Raw genomic sequence first — 26425 nt, forward strand, 5'->3', positions numbered from 1 at the left:
CAAGAATTAATGTGGTACATTTTTGTCTATCTCAGAACATAATTAGTGCAATTAATATCTCACAGATGATTTTGGTACACGACGTCAATTTCATAGACCATTTTAAGGTTTAACTTCTTAAAATTATATGATTTTTTGCATTATATTTTGTATGAATTTACATTATAATAACGTCACTCCTATTTTGTTAATACTACTCATTCGAAAAAAATCTTAATAGGATAGATGAATATCATATTTTTGCACATTTAATTGAAAAAGTCAATATATTTTATAATGATCTTTTTTTTTTGTAATTTAAATATTCTTATTTATCATTGTTATTATTACTATTATAGTTATAATTATTTATTATTAGTGTTATTATAATTAGGTTTAATTACTCTGTTAGTCCTTATAGTTTTGCAAAATTTTCAATTAGGTTTTTATACTTTTTTTTTCTTTTAATTGGGTCCCTGCACTAATTTTTTTTTCAATTAAGTCCCTCTTAGTAGTAATTGACTTAATTGTATAGGAACCCAACTAAAAAAAAATTTGGTACAAGGACTCAAATAAAAAGTAAAAAAAGTGTAGGGATTCAATTGAAAAAAAATTGATACAGAGACCCAATTAAAAGAAAAAAAAGTATAAGGACCTAATTGAAAATTTCGCAAAATTATAAGGACCAACAGAGTAATTAAACCTTATAATTATTATTTGTGTTGTTTATTATTATTATTATTATTATCTATTTCGCGTCCGTTAGGTGAGAAATGACCGACGGTCTGTGAGCGTCGGTTGTTCGTTATCCATTTTGCCGGCGTTAGGGGTGGCAATGGGTAGGGTAGGGTAAGGTTTGGAGTCAACCCTAACCCTACCTGTGGGTACCCGACCCTACCCGCGGGTTAAAAAAAAATGCAACGTTATTATATAACTTGATGATAATTTAAAATAGAATTGATTTTTATGTAAAAAAAATTTATTAAATTATCAATTAATGATCTTCTTTTAATGACTAAGGATCTTTTGTATTTAGTGAGAAGTCTTTAGTTCAACATCCACTTAAAATATATTTTTATATAAGTATATAATATATACATATATAGGGTGCGGGTTGGTCGGGTAGGGTTGAGGCTCAATCCGCACCCTACCCGACCCGCACGAAAACCCTACTCGCACCATACCCTACCCACTGCGGATCGGATTGGCAACCCTACCCGACCGGGTGGGGTCAGATTGGATACCCGTAGGTAGGGTACATATTGCCACCTCTAGCCGGCGTCTTGAGAAAATTGGTGTACATTTCATTTCCCGAACGTCAGTAATAAAATAGCTCTGCGCATTGTGATGATTATTTTTCTTCATGGTATTCAAAAAATAATATACTACTAAATTATCAAACATAATACATCTATACTATCTAAAATAATCATCCGAGTATCAGGAATAACAAACATCTAATATTAATTTAATTTTAATTTAAAATTAATCCTATTATATGCATTGTACGGCATATGTATTGGCTCTCTATACTTCTTGAATTCCGTTAAGGAGTCAATAGAATATTTGTACAATGTGTACAATGGACTATTTATTTGGCCCAATATAAATTAAAAAAATGAATATTCAGAATAAAATACTATTAATTTCTCAAACACAATACACCCATACTATCCAGAATAATCATCTGCTACCAGATAATAAACATCTTATATCTGAATCGAACATTCCTATACCCCAATCCCTATACTTCCTCTATTTTTATATATTTATTTGTATTAAAAAAAAAAAAAAAGCCGAAATCACAAACAAGAGATTATTAATGTAAAATGGGTGGGCACACCACCATTACCGTAATGCACCCACCACCACGCTTATCACAAACTCTCTTTCATCTTCACTGCCCTACAATTCCACTTTCCCTTCTGTCAACCTAATCCCTTTCTTTTATCCTATTTCTTACCTCTGCTTTCTTTTTTTACATTCCTATACACTTTGGGAAATCTTCCCCCTTTGCTCGTTCTCTTCTCTTCTGCTTCGCTCTCATTCACTTTTTGGTAATGTTCCTTTTCCCCCTTTCATTCAGGCTACCCTGATGCTGAATTTTGTGCAATTTAGTGTTTTGGGGTGGCGGCTATTTAGCCAAGAATCTGGGAAGGATGGTTCTGGTCTTCGATGTTGAGACTGGAAATTGTTGGTGATATACTGTGCGTTGTGAATTTGATTTGTGGATCCAACCAGTGTGATTGTCACTTTCTGAAAGTCGGCTATAAGATTTTCATGCCCACCAACTGCTTGATGAAATGCCATTATCTTGCTTTGCATGAATTATTTTCAGATGCTCTCATATACTTTGCCTTTCTTTCTTCGTACAGATAACACTAGCTTTTTTTTCTTTCAAAAAAAGGGTTGTCTAATCTGATTCTGAGTGTTTTTGGTGACGGGGTTATCTTTCTTTGTTATTTCTTGTTTCTCATGTAGATCTAAAGATGGCTCCCTTTGCAACTGCAATGGTGCCCTCTTCACACATATTCCACTTTCGGAAGCCAACAAATCTTGTCTTCCCAATTCGCTGCTCCACCACTGCTTCTCCTGCCCTGGTTTCCACTCGTTCAAAAGCTGCTAACTTTGATTTGATGACATATTGGGCTTCCCTAATGGTGCAGATCAATCAAAAACTCAATGAAGCTATTCCAGTTCAGTATCCTCCCCAGATTTATGAAGCTATGAGGTATTCAGTCCTTGCCAAGGGTGCTAAGAGAGCCCCTCCCGTTATGTGCATTGCTTCCTGTGAATTATTTGGGGGAAGCCGCCTTTCTGCCTTCCCCACCGCTTGTGCTCTTGAAATGGTAACCTCCTTTATGTATCGTAATCTCCCCAACCCCGAAAAAATAGAAGTTTCTTATGATATGTCATTTGAGAGACATTGGTCTATTATTATAAGTTTTTTTGGTGTTGACGTTTGTACAGGTAAGTTATATCAAACAAACACTCTAAACTGTTTCTAAGTTCAACTTAAAAAGGGGGTGGGCTTTCTTCTGGAATTCCTTTCACCTTCCATTATTGATTTATTAGAACAACTTTAGTTGCTTGTTCAGTAGTTAGCAGTCTGCATAAAAATAAGAAACTGTTAAGAATCTTTTATTGTAACAACAAATCCCTTGTTTGCACTGTTTTTTATATAACAAAACCGTTTCTCTGAGTTTGTCTCTGTCTGGAACTTCTCATCAAGCACAATGGATTTTTTGAATTACTGATATGTACTTCTTAAAAAAGATTATGATAAACTCTATTTTAAGATACATGGTTATAAAAATGAATCTTTATCGTATTGCAAACAGGTTCATGCGGCTTCATTGATACACGATGATCTCCCCTGCATGGATGACTCTCCCTCGCGTCGTGGCCGACCAACAAACCACAAGGTCCACGGTGTTGACATGGCAATTCTGGCGGGTGATGCACTCTTTCCCCTTGGATTTCGTCACATTGTTTCTCATACTCCCCTCGACCTTGTGCCCGAGCGCTACCTCCTTCGTGTTATTGCAGAGATAGCCCGCTCTGTAGGCTCCACTGGTATGGCGGCAGGGCAGTTCCTGGACCTCGAAGGAGGACCAAATGCAGTTGGATTTATACAAGACAAAAAGTACGGTGAAATGGGGGAGTGTTCTGCAGTGTGTGGAGGATTGTTGGCTGGTGCTGAAGATGATGAAATAGAGAGACTGAGGAGGTATGGGAGAGCTGTTGGGGTACTATATGCAGTTGTGGATGATATTTTGGAAGAGAGGTTGAAAGCTAAGGGTGGTAATGACGGGAAAAAGAAGGGTAAGAGTTATGTGGAAGTTTATGGTGTTGAGAAAGCACAAGAGGTGGCTGAAGAGCTTAGAGAAAAGGCTAAGCAAGAATTGGATGGATTTGAGAAGTATGGGGAGCGTGTGGTCCCTCTTTACAGTTTTGTGGATTATGCTATTGATAGAAGTTTCACCATTGATGAGACCAGAGGATGATGGGTTCTTACTTCTTAGAGTTCAACTATGTATAGTTTTTCGTTGATCTGAGCCCGTTGAGGGCTAACTATTGCATACAGAACTTATTTTAGAGCTTGGAAACGCAGGTCTACAGAAGCATCATTTAGAGTTAGATTTTCCACTTATTGTTGGGTTTATGTTGACTATTCAAAGGGACGTGGAAGCCCCCAAACATGGACCCAAAAACAAGAGAGCATTGTCTACGTGACTATGTTGTTAGATATGCATGATGCTTATATTCCAGTTTCTATTTGTGATACAAAGTTAACATTACAACTCCCTAAATCAGTATTATCCTTAATATATACATTTTACTCATTATATGTTTTAATGCATATGAAATTCACATTATAAGATATTAGATTTATTTATATGTTAAATCTGTCAATTTGATTTATAGTGCCCGGGTGAATTTTCAATTTAGCGTAAAGTGATTTTTGAAATTGGCGTTGTATACTAAAATCGTCCCTAAGATTTTAATTACACCAATTATGTTCTTGGGATTGGAAATATTGTACTATATTAGTCCTTAACTTGTTTTTCGTTAACGATGCGCGCTGAGGTGGATTTTTGGTGACATGTGTCACTTAATGGTTTGTCCATGTGTAATGGTATGATGATGTATTGGCCAGTGACATTTGGTACACTAATTTTAATTATATTTTTTATTATATAATTTTTTATAATAAAATTTTAATTAATAATTTTAACTTGTATTAATAGAGCACATGTTAGCTAAATCCAAAATTTTATTATTGCTTCTTGTGTTTATTTGTATTTGTTTTAATACTGTTCAAGTCATGGTTACAATAAGTACTTATATTAATTAATAGTGTAATATATGAATTAGTGAGAAGTCAATTAGATGGAGAATGAGACATTTTTAAAATGGATGGGAATAATGAATTTATATTAGTTAACAAGTGTCTTATCAAGTATTTTTAAAATATTTATTAAGATGCTAAATATTTAAAAGTTTGTATTTAGAGATATTATTATACTCTTAACTTACACTCTTTACTAAATCAATATCAATATTTCATATAATTCTTTTAATAAAATGTTGTAGAAAAAATTTGTATAATTAAAATTAAAATTTTTAAAATATTTTATAAAAGCACTTGTATTTAAATAATTTGTGAAAAGATAAAATTAAAATTAGTGTATTCAAAAAAATTAAAAATTTTGAATTTATAAAAAAAAAGAGAAAAAACTGACGAAAAGACTAATTTAGTGCACGACATTCAATTTTAGCAACTAAAATGAGTTATTTGATATAAAGTAAGGAACCAATTTGGTGCATATGTAATGATAACATAGTGGATGACACGTGGACAAATAATATTATGACACGTGGCATAATCTGACGCGTGACAAAATAGCATTGTGATATGTGGTATAATGATCCACGTTAATATGCCACATGTCAATGACCGACACGTCATCATATCGGTATACGTAATCAAATCATGAGGTGACATGTGTTACTAAAAGTTCACATCAGCGCGTCGTTAACAGAAAATGGGTGAGAGACTAATATGGTATAATTTTTTCAATTTCAAAGACGTTGTACAATTAAAATCTTAGAGACGATTTTGGTGCACGATGTCAACCTCAGAAATCACGTTAAAAATTTAGTGGCTTTATGTATATCAATGTCAAGGTAAGATAAACATAAAAAATCACTAATCTAATAATACTCAGTAATTAAAAATCCAAAGGATTCCAAAGTTAATCATGTACAAAAGTAATATTGTTTAATTAGCCCAAAGAGAATTTCTGCTTCAATTTCATCACAATATGCCTTGCCTTTTCTCTCCTGAGACAAAATAAATTTAAGTATAAATTAGTTAATCAAACATATTTTTATATATATAGAAAAAGATCATTTAAGGATTCACCTCTGCAAATGTGCGCCTTTTTTTCATAAGTTTAGTCTTTGATTCATCAACAATTGACTTTATCTGAAAGATGAATCATGAAATGATGAAGTAACATAAATATTCATGTAAATGAGAAAATATGGATATAAAAAAAGAAGTTTGGTTATACCTGTTCTCGCTCTTTTTTTATTTTACTTTTTGTTAATAGTTCAGGATCTTTCTCTCAAGTAGCACAGAGATAATCTGTTAGAAATGAAGTAAATTATTAATAAACTAAGAAATTGTATTTTCCAACAAAAACAAAATTCGTTTTGCTAACCTTTTCTAAGGTAGGTTCATACAGGTATGGAGTGTCTTCCTCTTCATAATAAGGTACAAATGTAAATAATTGTTGAATGACTTTGTTTTCCTAATATAACAACGATAGAAAAATTCAAATATTTGATAATAAATAAGAGTTATATTTATTAATTATGTAGTAATTTTTTAAAAGCTAACCATCATATAGTTTGAAAATTTTTTTTCTCCCAAAAAATTCTTGAGAAATTTGAGCTATTCATAAAAGAGAAAGTGCAGCATTGTTGAACATTTATTTCAGAAGAAGTGCAGTTTTAGCTTCCATTGAAGTACTCTCTAATTGTTTCAAAATAATGTCTTTGATGTATTTTCTTAATCCATCGTAAGACTCTAATAATAATTCTTCAGTTTTAACAAAAAACTTGTCAATTTTATCGCAGTCAAATATCAAAGCTAATGCTTCACCGGCAGCAACACAAGTTACATCTTCTTTGAGTAATGTTAAGAACCGAGAAATTACCCTACATCAAGAATCATTAATTAAAGCAAAGTTATTAAGTTAAACATTTGTCAATTTCTTTTAATTTCAAAATAAATATCAATTTTATGGATTTTAACACTGGGTAATTAGCCGCAAAAAACAAAATTGTACGATGTATATTTTTTTTCTGTTATTTATAATTTATAACAATGAAGATCATATTAAAGAATTAATTTTTATGTGTGAAAGAAGTTTACATAGAGATTTAATCATGCATTATCACGTTATAAAAAAAATTAATTTTTAAACTTATTCAATTATATATTATCATATTAAAAAAATAATAATTTTTATATTTTTGATACATCAAAATTAAATTCTTATATAAAATAGAAAATTAATGTACTTATTCTTGCCAATGACCGGAGATGATTTTTCACATATCTACTTTTGAAAGTAGAAACAACCAAGCATAAATTAACGTTGATAGAGTATTAATAAAGACATAGTTTTTAAGGCAGCGTTTGTTTACAAGAAAAGAACATTGAGATATGGATACAAAAACACAAAATATATGAATAGAGACATTATGTTTAAAAATATTAAATTAGTATATTTTGTATTTATTTTGATAGAAAGAATACAAAGATACTAATAAAAGATACCATTTATTTTTTTTATTATTTTTGTTAATTTTTTATAATTATATTTTTTATTATTATATTTTCTTTTCAAATTTTTTGAATGAAAAAAAAAATTAGATTTTTATAATTTGTTCTAGTTTATCACCAAACAAAAGATAAGAACACAAAATTTTGTATCTCTGTCCTTTGTATTTTGTTCTCAGTGTCTTAACTTATTTTATTCTAAAAAACAAACGCAGTTTAAGTGCCTGCTGAAAAAAAAAAAAGAAAAAAGAAAAACTTCGTAAGTAAGTAATAATAAAAACAGATCATACTTCAATTAATAAACATACACCAAGCTTGGATTTAGGACAGATAAATTCCCAAATCACTTGCATGGCTGCTTGAATTTCCATTGAATTGCTTGCGCAGAAAGATGTGACTATGGCCAAACACTCTACAAGAGCGATAAAGTCGCATGGTTCCAAACGTTGCATGGAGATTAGGATTTCGTTATGAGAAAATTTAGGGCCAGCATTTTTATTAAAATTTGATTCGTATTTAACTAATAAAAACAATGAGTAATTTCATACTATTAGATATAATTTTATACTATTAAAAATACTAATGATAACTAATTAATGGTTACAAATCACAAAATCTGTTAGCTCCTAGCACTCCTCGTTTGTTAAATTTCAAACATCTTTTCATATATTATATTTATTTATTTATATTAACAACTAAAAATTATTATGAAATTGTATCCTAAAATACCTTATTAGGAATCCTAAAAATTAATTTTATGTGTGTCCTATTATAACTCTATATAAATCGTAAAATCTTTATCATTTTCTACAAATACACATAAACGGTTTATGAACAAACAAGTATACACATAAATTGTGCAATTCCTACTAGGATTTATGAAGAGGAGGATTTACACATACTACAGTTTATGAGGAGCTAAGTTTGTATGTAAACCGACCAAACAACGGTTGCATTTTTGAATATGTGAGTAGTTGAAATTGAGAGGATTTGCTAGAGAATCCGACAACAACAATACTCTGGCAGGTGGAGTTATGAAAAACAAAGATCGTTTATACTGTTTGAACGGCGCTGCTCACGTGGCTAGAAGCATCAATGAAGAGGTTAGTTCATATGTTGTTCTATTTATATCATATGTCAGTTTGATGTGTGGTTAGGATATTTTTATAAATAATTTGAAGATGTTAGTGAGTTATATGTTAAAATTTGATTAGTACCATGTTAATTTTTTTAACTTATGTGTTAGTATTTTTTTAATTATATGATTTATAGAAAAATAAATATGCGGTAGTTAATTTATATGATAAATTTTGATTAGTAATGAATTAATTTTTTTTTAATTTATGTGTTAGACTTTTATCTATGACTTATTTAATTTATAAATAATTTATAGGGTAGTGATTTGTATGTTAAAATTTGATTAGTATCGAATTAATTTTTTAGTTTATTACTGTGTTAGACTTTTATTTATGAGTTATTTAATTTATAAATAATAAAGAGTTTACTGATTTATCCGTTAAAATTTGATTAGAACTAAATTATTTTTTTGCATGATCCAGCCGATTAGGTGTATTTGTAGTGTTTGGAGGCAACAGAATATACCTCTATATGACCGGATCAGACCTTTTTTGAAAACCGCGAGTTTGTATCACTTGGTTAGATTGAACAGTCATTAGTTCTGAGTGGATGAGCATCTGCTGAGCGCATTCATTGAGAGGTGGCGTCCTAATATGCACACCTTCCACATACCCTTCGGAGAATGTACCATCATGCTGCAAGACATGGCGTATCAGTTGGAGTTTTCTGTTGATAGGGAGGTTGTTAGTGGGTGCCTCACTGACTTTGACAAATTCATTCTCAACGAACTCTTGGTCTTCTTGATGTTCAAGATGTAAAATTCTGTAAATTAAATTTCATAATTTGAAGAAGTAAAAGTAATTAAAATACGAATTAAAACATTAATTTTAAAGATTTTAGTCCGAAATTAGGCCAACAAATCAAATCGGTTGAACCGGACCCATATTGGGTTCAAGGCCCAACATATATAACATTAACTCAGCCACACCTTCCCTTGAATTGTGGCATTCATGCTAAAAAAAGGGGAAGGGGAACAAAACCTAAATCCCCAAATCACTCAAAACTTCATTTATCCATAACTTTCAATCCGGAGCTCCGATCGTCACACCGTTTGTGGCCACGCGTTCATCTCATTGATCTCTTCAATTCTATATGAACAAAATGGTAAGCCACTTTGAATTTCTTGCCCAATTCCTTTTTCCATTCTGATTTCGCGTTTTAGTTACGGGTATTGAGAGATGTTCATGATTTTGATGGTTTAGGTATAATCTAGCATTGGGTAATTATCGAGTTGTACCCCAAGCATCCATGAGTAAGGTAGAAAATTACTAAACTCTTGTAAATTGATGAATTAGTGGAATCCCAGTGTAATTTTGGTAAATTGTGTAAAATTTACATTGAATACATGTGAATTGGAGTTAAATTGGTGAACTTGAGCGCTTGAATTGGAGCTTTGTTGGCTGGAACTAGCTAAATTGGCAAATTGAAAACTTGGAAGCTTGTCAAAAAGAGGTTTTCGGTGATGTTTTAAGCTTTGGGAGAAATCGGCCAAGGTATAGTTTCAGTTTCTTGTAGTTAATATATAACGTTGTGTGAACATTAGATTAGTAGTCTTTTGATAGGTTGAATTGCATGAATTAATTGATTGAATGAATAGGATGATGTAGAATGTGGAATGAGGTTGTATATGAAGGAGTGTTGTTATGATATTGAATGATGATGATTATTGATGAGTATTGAATGATATTTACATTGGTGTTGATGAGGATTGAATTGCATGTTTTGGTTGATGGAATTATGGGCAATATGTGACTAATTGAATGAAGGTTGGATATGAGCTTGTGAATGTTATATTGATGTATAATGATTGTGATGGATTGGAATTGTATATATTTGGTGTGATTATTGCGGAGAGGGTAATTGTTGGAAGTTGTTGAAATGAATAAATTGGGAATTGAATGGTTTAGATGTTAGAATGATTGAAAAGTAATTGAGGAGTATTTGTTATAGTGTAGGAGTATTTAGTATGGAATTGGTATAGTTAAATTTGAAATTTGATTGAGGATTTTGGAAATGGAGGATTTTGGTACAAAATTGATTTTGACCAACTTCGTCGGGTTATAACTTGGCTTCTGGACTCTCAAATCTTGTGAAACTTATCTTGAATAAGAATTGGGTCCGAGAAGTTTATAAAGTTCAAAGAATGAACTGAAAATGATTTTTAATAAAAAAGTTATGCACATTTGAAGTTGGTGTGAAAAAATTGATTTCTAAACTTAAATGCTTTTTTGGGAATATTGATATGCATGCGTACGCGGTAAAGTCATGTATACGCGGGTATTGGACTCTGTCCACACCCTCGCGTATGTAGAAGAGGACTGTGTACACGACTTTGGTGTTTTGACATGCTTACGTACGCGGAAGAAGTTCGCGTATGCGACACCTTGTTTTGGCTGAAATAAAATTTTTGTGTTTTCAATCATTTCTCTAACCTTTTAAATCTTGTTATGGGTCTAAAATCGGTGAAATAGAGGGTAGAAGAGGTAGGGATGATGCATGGTTTGCGAGATGATGATGAGGATGAGAATTATGTGAATAAATATATTTATGAATGTTGAGATTTTGAGAGATGATTGATGATGAATTGAGGTATGATGAGTATGATTATGATACTGATAAATGATGATGATTATGATTATGAATGAAATGCAACAAGATGGAGGATGAACTTGATAAGAAAATTGAATCTAATTGAGATATACCACCGCGTAAGATGTAGTGACATTGTCTACTTGTTCCAGGTATAAGTTGAGATTCCGGATAAGATGTAGTGGCATTGTCCACTTGCTCCGGGTAAAGGTTCGAGACACTGGGTAAGAGGCAGTGGCGTGGTCCACTTGCTCCAGGTTGAGAATTATAACACCGCTTGGGTAAGAGGCAAGGGTGAGGTTGTCCCCCTTGCTCCGGATTACGTAGGTAAGATGCAAGGGTTGTGATCTTGTCCCACTTGCTCTATGTTATGGTGTTCCTGTCCAGGGTTCACTACCAGACATATCGGGTTTGGTTGTATAACCGACAAATGAGACTCATCAGTCATAGGGTAGACATGCATCGTATGCACTTGTATGAATTGTTTGAGTGTGCATTTATATTGGTTTGAGTGTGCATTTATTAGTCACCCTATTTTTGGTTTAGGGAGAACTTTAGGATTTTGATATGGGTTGTTCGAGTTTAGGAATGTCTCTGGCTTCCCGAAACCTTATATCTTAACTATTTAGGCAATGTTACCATACTGAAAACCCCCGGTTCTCATTCCATACATATTCTGTTATTTTTCAGATGCAGGACGTGAAGCACCATGCTGAGCGTGCTAGAGAATCTTTGGGAGCGAAGAACTACTTTTGGGGGATAATTGTGTTTTGCATTTTTTTATATATTAGTATATAGTACTCTCCACTTTGTATAAACTTATATTTTTGTCCCTTTTAGAGGTTGTTGGACCTCTTTATCTAAGTGTGTGTGTGTGTGTATATATATATATATTGTTTCCTCTGCTTTCCGTTATCTCGCTTTATATTCTTCACGTTTCGAGTGCGACGCGGTCTTTGTTTATTTTGTTTATCCTTTGTTTAAGGCTCCTAGCTAAAACTATTCTTCAATTATACATAAGTACATATTTTGTCTTTTAGAGATCATAATACTTCACCACTTTTAATTTACAAACTTAAGCGTAAAGTTCTGTGTGATAAAGTGTTACACAAGACCAATATCATATAATTCTTCTAATATTCATATCTTTAAACTTGACAAAATTATCCTTTTATTTCTTAACTCTAAAATACCAAAAATATACTGAACATGTATTTTGTTGGCAATAATGTTGTTGTAAATTACTTCACACTTGACACCCTTCTGTTTCAAACCAAGTATATCTAAATATTTAGAAATTACCCAAATATCCGTGTACAATAGAGTAAATAAACTAGTTACGTGCAATGTATAATGTGCACCATTTATATATAAAAGGATTAGAAAAATATTATACAGATTATTTTTGTGTATAGTTTTTTTTTATATTTTTCATATTTTTTATTAGACAAACTACTTAAATAAAATAATTAGAGTTTATATTTATATAAATGCAACATTTTAAAATTAATTTTATATGTCTTATTACAAATCTATATATTACAAATCTATATAAATCGGGAAATCTCTAACACTTTTTACAAATACACATAAATCGTAGAATCTCTACTACTGTTTATGAACAAGTAAGTATACACATAAATCGTAGAACTCCTATCACAGTTTATGAAGAGGATGATTTACACATACTACGGTTTATAAGGAGCTAAGTTTGTACATAAACTATGAGACCAAAGGACATATTGCATTCTTGAGAGTGTGAGTAGTTGGAATTGAAAGGAGTTGAGAGAGAATCCGGTGACAACGATATTTTGGCAGGGTGTGGTTATGAAAAAACAAGATCATTTGTACCAATTGAACGACGTTACTCATATAGCTGGAAACATCAATGAAGATGTTAGTTCTTTATATGTTGTTCTCTTTAGGTGTTAGTTGTTTGTTGTTCTGTTCATATCTCATGTCACTTTGTTGTATGGTTAGGGTATTTTTATAAATAATTTGAAAATGTGAGTTATATGTTAAAATTTGATTGGTACCATGTTAATTTTTTTGTTAACTCATGTCTTAGTCTTTTTTCTTTGAATTATTTAATTTATAAAAAATTAAATAGGCGTTAATTGATTTATATGTTAAAATTTGATTAGTACCGAATTATTTTTTTTGTTAATTTAGGTGTTAGACTTTTATCTGTGACTTATTTAATTTATAAATAATTTATAGGGTAATAATTTGTATGTTAAAATTTGATTAGTATCAAATTAATTTTTTAGTTTATTACTGTGTTAAACTTTTATCTATCAGTTATTTAATTTATAAATAATAAAAAATTTATAGACTTATCTGTTAAAATTTGATTAGAACCAAATTATTTTGTTTTTGCATAATGTAGCCGACTAGGTGTATTTATAGTGTTAAGAGGCAACAGAATATGCCTCTACATGATTGGATCAGACCTTATTTGAAAATCGCTGGTTTGTATCACTTGGCTAGACTGAACAGTTATTGGTTTTGGGTAGATGAGCCTCTGCTGAGCGCATTCATTAAAAGGTGGTGTCCTAAGACGTACATCTTTCACATGTCTTTCGAAGAATGCATCATCACGTTGTAAGACATGGCGTATTGGGGTTTGCCGTTAATAGGGAAGCTGTTAGTGGGTGCCTCACTGACTTTGACCAGTTCATTCCCAACAGAAGACCATTGCGAGAGTGGTTGCAGGAGTTATTTGACGAGCTACTGCCACCGAATATAGTCAAGCAGATGACGATCCATTTCACATGGTTCCATGAAAGGTTTCGGGTGCTCCCAGCTGATACTAGTGAGGAGACAGTGCGTATATATGTACGTGCTTACATTATGATTTTACTATCCACTCAATTTTTCGATGACAAGAATGGGAACCGAGTTCATCTTCAATGGTTGCTGTTTTTGGTGAGGCTTGACGAGTTGGGCAAATACAGCAGCGACTCAGATGCACTGGCCTAGTTGTATAGATGTATGAGTCGAGTGGCCAATAGAAATATTATTAACTTGGCCGAACCACTTCATCTACTACAGTCCTGGATTTTTTGGCAGTTTTCCATGCTGAGCCCGAGTGGTTTTGACATATTTGGATTTTCACTAGTCTCCAGGTATCATTTAATGTTTTATGTGTTATACATATTTATTTTAATGTACTATCCTTTTTTATACAATGCTTACAACGAAGATTGTAGGTGGGCGACATATCTACCAACCTTCGATACCAGAGAGCAAAGAGTGGTATTGATACGTCTTTTTTTTTTTTTACAGATTTCATGATCGAGACGTAAGTTGTTTAGATGTTGCTTTATGTTGGATTCACAGTTGACGTCATGCATCTTTTTATGGTGTTTACGAAGCTTAGCTTGCCCTTTACAATATTTGTGGGAATCTTATTCTGTTGCTAAGGTGGTAGTTGTGGTTCATCCGGAGATACTAACAGAGGAGCACCGTAGGTTATGGAGGGCGGTCACGAGCTTGATATATTTTGCCGTGATAGAATGGCATCAAGTTGATAGAGTGGTACCGCAGCTCGGCGGCGTACAGCTTCTCCCTCATTCAGCTTTGAACATAGACTGGCTCTATGCGAAGGATGGTAAGGGTGGAGATCGATGGTTCCCCACTTATTATTAGACATGGCATCTACATTGAAACAACAGGGTTTATTCCGTCCTTCAGATCCAGAGAGTTACTGATCCAGGTCCATCGGCATAGTACCTTGACTGGTTGCATTGGGTGGCCTACAGTGTTTTGTCTCTGGAGGCCATGTTTGATGATCCTAGGCTAGTGGACATCTTAGAGGAAGCTCATCGCAGAGGGTCATCTCAGGCACCTGCTAAAGTGCACTGGACGTGCCTGATAACAGGCGTGTTGAGTGGTGGCGACGTGTTGGTACATTTGCCTCTGATCAGAAGTGGCGATGGCTAAATGACATGATGAATGAGGATGAAGGCGGTGATCACGGGGGAGGCAATGGCGATCATCGTGTTTGTCAAGGTAGAGCTAGACGATATGGGGAGAGAGGTGTTAGTGGACAGGTTGGAGACAGTGGTAGCTCCACTGGTGCAGACCAAGGAGGTCATACTGAGGGTGTGGGTGTTGGAGATATTGGGACTGGGATCGATGGCGGCAATTTCACTATTAGTACCAGCTCTCAGGTGTTCGAGGATGTCGGCACTCAGGTCTTTATTGATTTTGCTACCACTACCATGGGTATCGACATTGAGGATCATGATATACTTAGACTGATGCTTGTGCCCTTTAATATAGAATTAACACATTCACTGATATTGGTGGTCATGTTGCCAAACCGTATCCCACTATCCTAATGTTGGATCCACTTGTCATATTTCATTCGGTTGGCCCAATCACACATATCCGGATTCTCAGTCTACATAATATCAAACCAATAGTCAAACTTCACCTCGGTCTTCTCATATGCAGCATTCAATAGTAGCCTTTTTGCGTCTTGACCTCTGAAGCTCAGCAAAAAATTTGCCGCCACATGATGAATGTAGAATGCTTGATAAGTACGCGGAGGTAGCCAACTACTATCAAGGGCCTTCAGGACAGTCTTGATGCAGTTATGCCTGTTAGAGATAACAAGAATACCCTCTTGTAGCATCACATGCTGTCGTAGGTTGGACAAAAAAATAAGACCATGACTCCACATTTTCTCCCTCCACAAGTGTGAATGCTGCCGACAAGATGTTCGAGTTTCCATCTTGCGCTATAGCCAGCAGCAAAGTACCTCCATATTTGCCATATAAGTGGGTATCGTCAATGCTCACGAGGGGCTTGCAATGTCGAAAGGCCTCAATGCAAAGAGAAAATGTCTAGAAAAGACGATGAAAGTACACTGTAGATTCATCAACCTGATCCCCAACTCTAATCAGAGAAGTCTTCAATACTGCAACAGTGCCGGCCATGGTGGACTGGACCCCAGGCATCCAACATGGAAACTCGCTATAGGACTCTTCTCAATCTCTATATATTTGTACAATTGCCTTCTGCTTTGCCATTCAAACCTTCCTGTAAGTAGGCCTGAATCCATAAGTTACCTTTGTTGCTTCTTACAACAGCTTTATCGTAACCGTAGCATCCGCTCTAACCAACAGAAAAGATCCTCGCACAAATGACGTGGTAATCAAGCTGTCAGTGATCACTCGAAATCGAGGTAGCTAAGCAAGTGTGTGGACCATTATACATTCTAACCTCCTAGGTACCCTTTCATGCATAAAATGAGATGCGAATCAATCATGTGCAACCTTTGCCGAATTCCTTGCATTTTTCATGGTACTTAAGATGATCTTACTCTAACACCCTGTACTCAACACCTTGACGGATGCTATAATCCTTCACACTCAACACATTTTTCTCTTTATTCTTGAATGGTTGCCAATCTAAAATTCTATAGGAGCGGATCCATGACGCAATCCTTAACCCCCCCTCCGAAGATAGCATCTGCGTCCGGCTATTGCCCCATAGCCTCCAAGTTTAGGGTTAAAAAGTGCGGAGGATATTGCTGTGTACTGGAACTTGATGGGTCATGTTGTGTACATGGGTTGCTCCTTGTATCCTCATCATTGTCCCCAACTATGTCGATAGGATCCTCATCTGAATCATCCTCTCGCATTGCATTCTCAACTCAATCATGTTCACCCAACCCTACACAATCAGAAATCATGACAGGAGAACTAGCCATCTCAACTGCCAACTGCCGAAACGAACGGTTTTCCAATGCTACATAATCATCTTCATCCGTACGGTTCAAATCAACCCCAAAGGATGGAGATGCAATGAACAGATGAGCTGGTGCAACCACAACCATTGAACTGGAAGCACTCCCAAGGCAATCGACTGAGGATTCGGAGCTGATGCCCCAGAACTGTAGACACCGTCCTCCAACTTTGCATACAGCTCGTGTATTCTGAACTCCAAAAAACTTCTATGACAATGAAACAGAACTTGCAGATCTTTATCAGACCCTATCACAAAGTATCATACTTTATACCGGTTGACACAACTACGATAGGAATCTTATAAAATAACTTCTTCACCCACTTGGTCCCAAATACCCCAAGCTTCTGAAATATATTGATTTTTAGATCTGAAAAGGTATTCGATGAACTGATAAATACACTCAAGGGTTCTTAGTCTGTGAATTTTACACCCTTTCTTTTGCTTTTATGAATTTTTCCAGAACAATACACTAGCACTAAGAAATTCTCCTCCTCACTAGCCATTGTAAAAATGACACTCTTCTAAATAATTGGCTTCAGTTAATATATATAGAGCCATAACTCTTAATAAATCGTGGTTGTAGTAGGACGGTTTATGTACAAACTTAGTTCTTCATAAACCGTGGTAGAGATTTCACGGTTTATGTGTGTATACTTGTTTGTTCATAAATCATAATAAGAATTCTACGATTTATATATATTTGTAAAAAGTGATAAGAATTTCACGATTTATATAGAGTTGTAATAGAATACACATGTAATTAGTTTTGAATTTTTGCATTACGTAAATATAAACTCCAATTATTTTATTTAAGTAAATTATCTTTTTTTATTTTTATATTAAAAATAAATAATTAAGAAATAAAAAATAATACAAATATCTTATTTTTAATATAAAAGTAGTTACAAACATGATTCATGAGCGGTGCTAGCTAGCAGGTTGTTTAAACCTTGAAAAGTTAATGGGTGGATATCTACAATAATGTCCCACTAAAGAAAAGCTTTGGTAATACCAAATTTTCGTTATGGTTCTCGTTCAATAATTGTTTAATCTACACTTATGGAATTCCCAGTTCCCACCCTCCCCACACACACGCGGACAGGTTTCCTTTTCTATTTGTCATTTCTTAAATTAAGTAGAAAGTCTCAAACCGAAATTTCACCGAAACTCCATTCGTTTGTTTCTTTGTATCATATTTTCACCAATATAGGATACCAGACAAAGATCTTTATTTCTTTAACCTCTATATCTACTTCTCATCAGCTCACTACTCTATAAACAAAAAAGAAAAAAAAGAAAAGAAAAATAAATAAATAAATTCTCACCAATAATGCTACATATACATGAAAAACAACCATCTACCATTGAAATAGAATAGTGATAGGTCCTACTATTTTACTGATATATAAAGCATAATAAAAGTTACATAATATATTACCTCTCTCGGTATAAGTGGTCTATTAACTAGTATAATTAAATTAACGAAAATATTTTATAATAAAAAATAGTTAAAATTTATTGTATTTAATATTTATTAATGGTTGGTTGTTAAAATAATTAATGAATATTAAATAAAATAATTTTTTATTTTTTTATTTTTTTAATATTATCATTAAATTAAATACGTGGAGATCATTTTTGTAATAAAGTTAATCCAAAAATATCTTATTTCCTTATCTCTCTTCCAACTCAAAAAAAGAATATATTATATTAAGATAAAATGTATTTTTTGTCTTTAAAATTTATTAAAAATTTTAAAAATATTCTTAAATTTTATTTTATTTTAATTTTTTTAAATTTTTAATTTGTATCAAATATATATAACTTTTGCAACTAAATTTTGAAAAAGTTAAGGACAAATCTAATAATTTACTTATATGAAAAGTTATTTTTGTAAAATTATTATTGAATTAATTTTAAATTTTTTTAAAAAATTAGTCCACCAAGAACATATTTGAACTTTTATCATTATTATATTATATTATGAGTTGCTATAATGAAAGGCATACCGTGGATCCAAAGATTCGATGGATGATAAACGAATCTTATACGTAATCCTTTTCGTGAGCGATTGTCTCTACTCTCTCGAATAAAGTAAATACGGTATGTTATACAAAAACTGTCACTATATATATAGATAACTAACTTGTCTCACAAAACTTCCAATAATTTCTCTCTCTAAAAAGCTCTCTCCCTCTCTGAATGTTTGAGTTGCAGGTTCTTATTAAAAACATGGCTTGGTGTTTAAAACAACGCGTGTTGCTCCCTGTTATGGTGGTGTTATTGTTGTTGGGAACAAGTCCTTCCATAGCAGAGCTTCAGAAGCTGAAACACACTCCAACAAAAGCAGATCAACCTCTGAACATTCTGGTGGTCGGAGACTGGGGAAGAAAAGGAACCTATAACCAGTCCTTGGTCGCTTATCAGGTTAATTAGCTACTCTCTATATCTTATCATGTGCACAAATTAGTATAAATCTTAATCCTCATGTGTACAACCATACGAACATGTAAAAAAAATAATAATAATTGAACATTTTCAAGTGTTCTAAAATATTATAATTTTAATGATCTTGACCGCTAATATTTATTATAATACATACAATTAAGATCAATAGTTAAAATCATTAAAAAGCACTTCAATATTTTTGGAAACATACATAAGCTCATTGGTCATTGCCATTGAGGCATTGATGAATTCTCAGAATTTTTAGATTTAGTTTTCACTGCTGCCACATACAGTCCAGAATAGGCTGAGCTAATAGGTCCAAGAGGCAGTTCTAATTGAGTTGGTTGGCTATCATGCTGTCCCAAGGTATGGATTTTAGTTTTTAGAATAAAAAATATTGTTGGGACACATTTTTCAAGAAACGTGAGGTTTACTATTTTTTTTAGTTTTTAATTATTATAAGTTATAACGAATATGAGAGAGGCGTTTTTAAGTCTCTTTTTGGGGGCCGATAGATGATAATGTCGAGAAGACTAATTTAATATTACTAACCACACAAATATGAAGAGATTATTCCTACCAAGTCATTATAAAAAAGATTTTTTTTTTTTTTTGGTTCTAATGAAGATAACTAGTTACCTACAAGTGTACAACTACCATATACTTTATAAAAGATAATAAAATTTAGATAGTAGGTAAGAAATTTTAAATTCAAATTATATTGCTAGTTTATTCCAAGAAAAATAATTTTACAATAAACTGCTATGAAACTGCTTGATTTTGTTAATTGTATAAGTGTAGTAGTTAATTCTTAATTGCGTGCGAACTGAAAGCTCCCAGAAAAAGAAAAGGCTTAGGCTCCTTTTGGGTATAGCATATTCCAGGCATATTCTTAGCATATCAATCAATCACTATTTGTATTTACCATTGAAAACACGTCAATCATTTAATAATATAGAGTAGACCTACACCAACTAATATGAATCATGCCACAGCCACACAACTGGTTTCTGTAAAACCACATGCACAATAACCGTATGATTTGGCTGAACATGCACCTTGCCTGCTTAATCTTTTTGTAGCATTATTCCAATAAATCATAAAAAGGTAAATTGTTGTTTTTGTTCCCAACATTTGGAGTAAGTTTAAAGTTGTCCATAATATTTCAATCCTCCTATTTAAGTGTCTAACATTTCAAAACTGACTCAATATTGTCCTGCCGTTAGGGATCCGTTAACAAAATTGACGGTGAAACAAAATTGAGACGATTTTGAAACATTAGGGACAAAAATGATACATAGAAATAAATTTTAATTTTATCCTTCAATAATATCAATTTTTTACTATACATAGTATTCAATTATTTTTTAATCACATCTAAATAAATTACACTTAATCATATTACTTTCATTTTAAATTAATTAATTTTTTTATAATTTTACTCTTAAAGATTTTTAGTTATCATGAAATATTTGTAGAACGACTAGTATATAAACTTGTAGAAAAGAAAAAAATAATATATATACAATAAAATATAAATTATACTTTTTGTTTCTAATGTATCAATTCTTTAAAATTATAAAAATATAAATTTATTTAAAATAAAAGTAATGTGATTAAGTGTAATTTATTTAGATGTAATTAAAAAATAATTGAATACTATGTACAGTAAAAAATTAATATTATTGAAAGATAAAATTAAATTAAAATTTATTTTTATGTATTATTTTTTTTCTAACGTTTTCGTCATATTTAAATCCCTATAGTTTCAAAATCGTCTCAATTTTGTCCCGCTGTCAATTCTGTTAACGGATTCCTATTGAAATGTTAAGGACAACTTTGGAACTTATCCCAAACGTTGGTGACAAAAACGATACTTTACTCATCGTAAAAATGTAGCTACTATAAGTACAGATGATAAAGAACATAGGAAAAAGCACAATTCCAATATAATTTTCAGATGGATCATCTCAATTGGAGTTCGTCTTCATGAATTACCAAAATACAACATATTTATTTACTTCATCCCCTCCAAGCCATGATAAATCGATCTCAATTCATTCATTCTACATATTAATTATGCATAATAGTTTTTTTCAAAAGGAAAAAGAAACATTCCTTTTATATACTTAAGAACATTGCATAATAATTTCATTATGATTAATGCTATTGTTTTAGTACCCATGAACCCATCAAAACAATATATTGTCAGTGCAAAATTCATCTGCACTAACACTAACAAAATATTGTAGGTGCAAATAAAAAAAAGGTTTCTTTATTAATGTTGTAGCAGAGAGCTAGTAACTCATTTTGGACTACGAATTTGATAGATGGGAGATGTGGGAGAGAAGCAAAACATAGATTTTGTTATATCGACGGGCGACAACTTTTACGATGATGGCCTAACAGGAGTTGATGATCCAGCATTCTACGATTCATTTGTCAATATCTACACTGCCCCAAGCTTGCAAAAGATATGGTACAATGGTAATCAATTAACCTAATCAACCATTCATCAACATCATTTGAAAAGTGAAAACACTAGTAGTCTAGTACTAGCTGTTAACCAAGCTTGTTTTCCCCTTGAAATGTGGCAGTTTTGGGGAACCATGATTACAGAGGTGATGTTGAGGCACAACTGAGCCCCATTCTAACACAAAAAGATAGCAGATGGGTTTGCATGAGATCTTTCATTCTTGATGCAGGTATACTATTCACCAACAACCAAAATCTGAAACTAAAATGAACATGTATATGACACATTTTTCATATTTATCAGGTACTGTGGAATTCTTCTTTGTGGACACAACTCCATTTCGCGATGATTACTTTACGGACCCAGAAGACCATACCTATGACTGGAGTGGCGTGCTTCCTCGTGAAGCTTACCTTTCAGGACTCTTGGAGGTTGATTACTATCATGCATATATGTCCAGACAGGTTATGGTTTGATAACTCTTGTAATCCTTTCTTCTTGCAGGATGTTGATTTTGCATTGGGGCAATCCAAGGCAAAATGGAAGATAGTGGTGGGTCATCATACTATCAAGAGTGCTGGGCATCATGGTAATACTGTAGAGGTTGAGCAGCAACTCCTTCCCATCCTAAAGGTAACAAATGAAAATCATATTTTGCCAATGCCTACTTAGTTATTGTTCTAACCAATTTCTTCATTGTTGGTCCAGGCAAGAAATGTTGATGCATACATAAATGGACATGACCATTGCTTGGAGCACATAGTTGATGCAGAGAGGTAAGCATAACATACTTGCAAATAGTTAGTTAGAATGCCACCAGTGTTGTGAAATCAAAGCTTATATGACCTGCAAAAATATGCAGTGGAATTCACTTTCTAACAAGCGGAGGTGGATCAAAGGCATGGAAGGGTGATATCAAGCCATGGAACCAAGAGGAATTGAAGTTATATTATGATGGACAAGGATTCATGACTTTGCAAATCACTGAAAGCAAAGCAGATATAGTGTTCTATGATATTTATGGCAAGGTTTTGCATACGTGGAGCTTATCCAAAAAGCTTAACCATGCAGCCTCAATATAAATAAGCTAAAAGCATGCAAAAACACATTAGGACAGGGATCACTTTGGCTGAAAGTTTGTTGCACTGGTTCACTATCTGTAAAACAAAATAAGAGAAATGAATTTGAAAATAGTCTTAATGAGCTTGCAGTAGGTATAATATTACAGCCAAAACCAGAGCTACCGGGATTCTATCAACAAAGGCATAAAGTATATGTACTAGACTACTAGTAGTTGCCATCTTGTACCTGTAATATTTTAATACTATGAAAATTTCGCGGATAAACTTGAGTATAATTCCTCATCTCTCTTTAAGAAACTTCGTTATAAAATTCCGCAAAAGCATATTAACTCGGAATGCTATCAAACAAGGCTTCATAAACTATCTTCCACTTTTTTCATCATTGTCTTTTTCTAATTCCAAGGCCCAGGCACAACGTTTAGGTGCTACATTTTCCTGGATTGGTTGATCATGTATACTACTCATCAAGTTGCACCGTATATATAGATTCATGCATTCTCCAATAAGGCAACTCTAAATGAATTTGTTTACTTAACTTCGTCACATAATCTTCCCAAGCAGCAATTGCAGCCACAATTCCTGTCCAGTCAAAGCAAATGCCTCCATTTTCTTCCAAAGGCATACTCCCAAAAACCTTCAATACCAAATCTTCATCATTCAAAAGTACAGACTTCAGATAGTTGATTCTCTCCTTGTCCTTATCTGAAAGTTTTAGCACGTTCGTGTGCACATTCAATGCCTTGGTCTTTAAGGCAGATCCTTGCCAACAATAGAAATGGACGACCTGTTTGGCAGAAGGACTTCAGTCAGTAGTTGCCAAAATGTTTCCACAATAAATTACATGAAATCAGCAATGCATAAACAACTGTAGTAAATGAGGTTAGTGAAAAATGAGGACTATATTTTAGTTCAAAAAACCAAAACTTGTTAATTCTATTTTAATAAAAATGCAGAAAGCACTAGTTGATGTAAAGTATTCTCTCTGTAAATCAAATTGCATGAATTTCCTGCATTGATGAACGGCCAGACTTTGAATAAACTGATAGGTTTCTTTCTTCTCTCTTTGTAATCATCATCTCTTTTTCTTAATAAATTCCTTTTTTCATTAATAAATGAATAAATCTACCAAAAGGATTCTTATAAATACCTGAAGTGCCTGCAAAATATTGACAAATTCATGGTCTAACAACTCATCTCCTCTTACTAACTGGACTGGCTTCACCAGTAATTCAGATACATCTGAGTCACAGGCACCGTCTTCGGATATAGAAATGCCATATCCAAGAATATGAAGTCTGGCCCAACATATATTAAAACCGAACTGGTCATTGGAAGCTTGATCCTGCGAAAAACAATACATATCAAAGGATGCAGGCAGAGGAAGATACGATGCAGCCATGTCCTTATGTAATAGGTGTTGTGAAAGGAGATAAACAAGCTTCACATCCTCATCATGGGAACCATCACGAGTGAACCATAAAGTAAGCGTTAGTCTTTCTCCATCAGTTATCTGTCAATGAAAAATATCACAAAACAAAGATTTAAGACGGCCAATAATTTAGATAACTACAAACTTCTTAGTTCCTACTCTTTTTTAATCCTGATTTTACCCACTCATTATTTTCTCTTCATCTGTTATAGAATCTAAAACAACTTTTACTTTATCTAATTACCACATTGGACTTCATTGACTCTAACTTATTGATGAAACTAATATATATTAAAGATAGGAATCAAAACGCTAAAAATAATTCTGGAATCTTTAGAATGGTACCCTAAAGTAAGTACTCTTTTCGAGAATTAATATGGTTGCCCGTCAGGTAACTATCAAAGATGACAGTTATGATTTCCTGTTTTCTCTTCTATCCCTTTTCTTCTGAGGAAACAGAGTCCGGGAGAAGGAGATTTAAATCGAAATAAAACAGCTGATTATGTACACGGCCAAGTAAGTAAGGGCATGCAAGAAAGGAGCACAATTGAATATACCTCATCAACAGAATGAATGTTACGCTGGTCAGCAGTATACATCAGAACATCCTGTTAAAAGATAAAAAAGGGTAACATAAATTAAAAAGCGAAACATTTCCTCCTACATTGAATCATTTCAATAACGAAATTTTGAGAAATCATTCCTTATTTAGCAGTAGAAACCATTTGACCAGAAAAGAAAAACACAAGTGGTAGTAGTGAAAGAGTATAAACTCACTCCAGCCATTGGCATAATTGACATTGGCTGGCCATCCTGGAAACGAAAAAGTCCACCATTGAAATCCTTGCCATAATTATTTAAATAGCACACCACCTTTGATGAACAAAAGTTGTCAGCAACAGTATTAAATAAAATTTAATAAAAGAGAGTAGTGGAAAGTGGAATCCTGACTGCAAAGTGCCGCTGTTTGAGGTAGGGTCTGTTATCATCACTATGCCACCCAATACTTGCACCTCTGCTCCAGCTGTTTGATGATTCATAAATAAAATAAGGTAAAAGATTGTAAAAGAAGCAACAACCAACAAGCAATTGATGGTCCTTAAGATAGAGTAGTAACCTGATTAGAGCGGTGAATTCAACAAAGAGCTCGTATTGACAGTTGAAAAACTCCTCTAGCTTGTCTTTCAACCTTTCTGTGAAGAAATTTGATTGAGGTTGGAAATTTTGATGGAGGGAAAGATGATAAAGAAAGAGAGTACCTCGGATGGGAATGAAGGGAATGAGGAAGTGGGAAGCGTTGGTGGCAACAAGATGGGAGAGAGTGGTTGAGAAGACATTGGGTCTATAGCCAACAGTGCTGCTACTCTTGTGTATGAATTCCAGCTCCTGACAATGGAATAAATCAAGGGAAGGGAAGAAGCGAACAAGAGAATCTGAAAAGGGAACCTAACCTTGCATTCTTCAGGGGAGAGGAAGTTGGGGACCATCACACGAGGGTGTTGCGAATCACAGCAAACCTCACGCATTCCTAATCCTACTTTCTTTTCAGTTTCCCGTTTCTGTTTCTGAATCTCATCCATTTTCTGATGCTTCTTCCACTTTAATCTTGTCGCTCTTGGCTTTCATGGTTTATGACGTCAGCCTCGCTATCGAAAGTGGGAACCCCAAAAGGAACAAATTTCTCTAAATTAAATCGATAAAATAAAAAAATGAAAATTTAATTATTTTTAAAATATTTTTTTTTGTGACTAAAATAAACTAAATAAAAAAAAACAAAACAAAGAAACTGCTTAAATAGAGGGACAATTCCGTTTAAAACTACTATTAAACTCCTCCCAAGGTAAAGGAAGCTTTACATGAAAATGTTGTAACTTCATTGCCATCTTTGCCATAGTGTCTACCACCGTATTTGCATCTCTCATAATCAAACGAAAGTCAACACACCAATTTCAATGCATGATATCTCTTATTTTGAGTACCAATGGATCAATAAACTCAAAACCATCTTAGTGATTAGTAACAAGATTAAACGCTTCCACACAATCTGTCTCACAAATAACATCTCATTGACCTACATCCCAGGCTAAGAGATATCCTCTCCAAATAGCAAATAATTCCCCTTGAAGAATACTATTACTCTTAATCATTTCCAAATACCCCATTTGCCA

General features: G+C 33.3%; 4 protein-coding genes across 7 annotated transcripts; 2 read left to right on the forward strand and 2 right to left on the reverse strand.

Annotated features, from left to right (window-relative positions):
- Positions 1 to 1775: 1775 nt before the first annotated feature.
- GGR (geranylgeranyl reductase) lies at positions 1776 to 4325 on the forward strand. Its single transcript, XM_016335724.3, has 3 exons — positions 1776 to 2036; positions 2461 to 2828; positions 3321 to 4325. Exons 2-3 carry the CDS (start codon positions 2469 to 2471, stop codon positions 3984 to 3986), a joined length of 1026 nt encoding a protein of 341 aa, XP_016191210.1. The 5' UTR covers positions 1776 to 2036; positions 2461 to 2468; the 3' UTR covers positions 3987 to 4325.
- Positions 4326 to 15470: 11145 nt separating this feature from the next.
- LOC107634017 (uncharacterized) lies at positions 15471 to 16910 on the reverse strand. The gene is made up of 3 exons (XM_016337599.1): positions 16752 to 16910; positions 15740 to 15915; positions 15471 to 15669 (listed from the first exon to the last, which is right to left on the reverse strand). The coding sequence occupies exons 1-3, from the start codon at positions 16908 to 16910 to the stop codon at positions 15471 to 15473; spliced, it is 534 nt and encodes a 177-aa protein (XP_016193085.1).
- Positions 16911 to 18885: 1975 nt separating this feature from the next.
- LOC107632086 (purple acid phosphatase 8) lies at positions 18886 to 23160 on the forward strand. Its single transcript, XM_016335723.3, has 7 exons — positions 18886 to 19249; positions 21601 to 21757; positions 21868 to 21975; positions 22050 to 22177; positions 22251 to 22379; positions 22455 to 22522; positions 22609 to 23160. Exons 1-7 carry the CDS (start codon positions 19025 to 19027, stop codon positions 22826 to 22828), a joined length of 1035 nt encoding a protein of 344 aa, XP_016191209.1. The 5' UTR covers positions 18886 to 19024; the 3' UTR covers positions 22829 to 23160.
- Positions 21748 to 25914, reverse strand: LOC107632084 (2-oxoglutarate (2OG) and Fe(II)-dependent oxygenase superfamily protein). Of its 4 annotated transcripts, XR_015907264.1 has the most exons (9): positions 25709 to 25902; positions 25517 to 25643; positions 25375 to 25450; positions 25209 to 25281; positions 25035 to 25130; positions 24815 to 24865; positions 23976 to 24338; positions 23055 to 23612; positions 21748 to 22592 (listed from the first exon to the last, which is right to left on the reverse strand). XR_015907264.1 is itself a non-coding variant. In XM_016335722.3 (8 exons), the coding sequence occupies exons 1-8, from the start codon at positions 25835 to 25837 to the stop codon at positions 23286 to 23288; spliced, it is 1242 nt and encodes a 413-aa protein (XP_016191208.1). In that variant the 5' UTR covers positions 25838 to 25914; the 3' UTR covers positions 22871 to 23285. The 4 variants fall into 4 exon arrangements, 2 of the variants coding, with proteins under 2 accessions (XP_016191208.1, XP_088364536.1); XR_015907263.1 differs by having other exon boundaries at positions 25375 to 25643; positions 25709 to 25905; XM_016335722.3 differs by lacking the exon at positions 21748 to 22592 and having other exon boundaries at positions 22871 to 23612; positions 25709 to 25914.
- Positions 25915 to 26425: the final 511 nt, after the last annotated feature.

This window comes from Arachis ipaensis, chromosome B3, assembly GCF_059453495.1.
Source record: "Arachis ipaensis isolate K30076 ecotype BB chromosome B3, ASM5945349v1, whole genome shotgun sequence".
In the NCBI taxonomy this organism is placed as follows: domain Eukaryota; kingdom Viridiplantae; phylum Streptophyta; class Magnoliopsida; order Fabales; family Fabaceae; genus Arachis; species Arachis ipaensis.

Coding starts and splice junctions, on each gene's coding strand:
- LOC107634017 (XM_016337599.1), bottom strand. CDS start 16,910: ATGGTTGTGGTTGCACCAGCTCATCTGTTCATTGCATCTCCATCCTTT. Junction 15,916..16,751: donor CTGTCATGATTTCTGATTGT/GTAGGGTTGGGT, acceptor CGTCTTTTCTAG/ACATTTTCTCTTTGCATTGA. Junction 15,670..15,739: donor GGAGAAAATGTGGAGTCATG/GTCTTATTTTTT, acceptor TATCTCTAACAG/GCATAACTGCATCAAGACTG.
- GGR (XM_016335724.3), top strand. CDS start 2,469: ATGGCTCCCTTTGCAACTGCAATGGTGCCCTCTTCACACATATTCCAC. Junction 2,829..3,320: donor CCGCTTGTGCTCTTGAAATG/GTAACCTCCTTT, acceptor TATTGCAAACAG/GTTCATGCGGCTTCATTGAT.
- LOC107632086 (XM_016335723.3), top strand. CDS start 19,025: ATGTTTGAGTTGCAGGTTCTTATTAAAAACATGGCTTGGTGTTTAAAA. Junction 22,178..22,250: donor ACCTTTCAGGACTCTTGGAG/GTTGATTACTAT, acceptor TTCTTCTTGCAG/GATGTTGATTTTGCATTGGG. Junction 22,380..22,454: donor AACTCCTTCCCATCCTAAAG/GTAACAAATGAA, acceptor TTGTTGGTCCAG/GCAAGAAATGTTGATGCATA.
- LOC107632084 (XM_088508410.1), bottom strand. CDS start 25,837: ATGGATGAGATTCAGAAACAGAAACGGGAAACTGAAAAGAAAGTAGGA. Junction 25,282..25,374: donor GAATTCACCGCTCTAATCAG/GTTACTACTCTA, acceptor ATCATCAAACAG/CTGGAGCAGAGGTGCAAGTA. Junction 24,339..24,814: donor ACATTCATTCTGTTGATGAG/GTATATTCAATT, acceptor TTTCATTGACAG/ATAACTGATGGAGAAAGACT.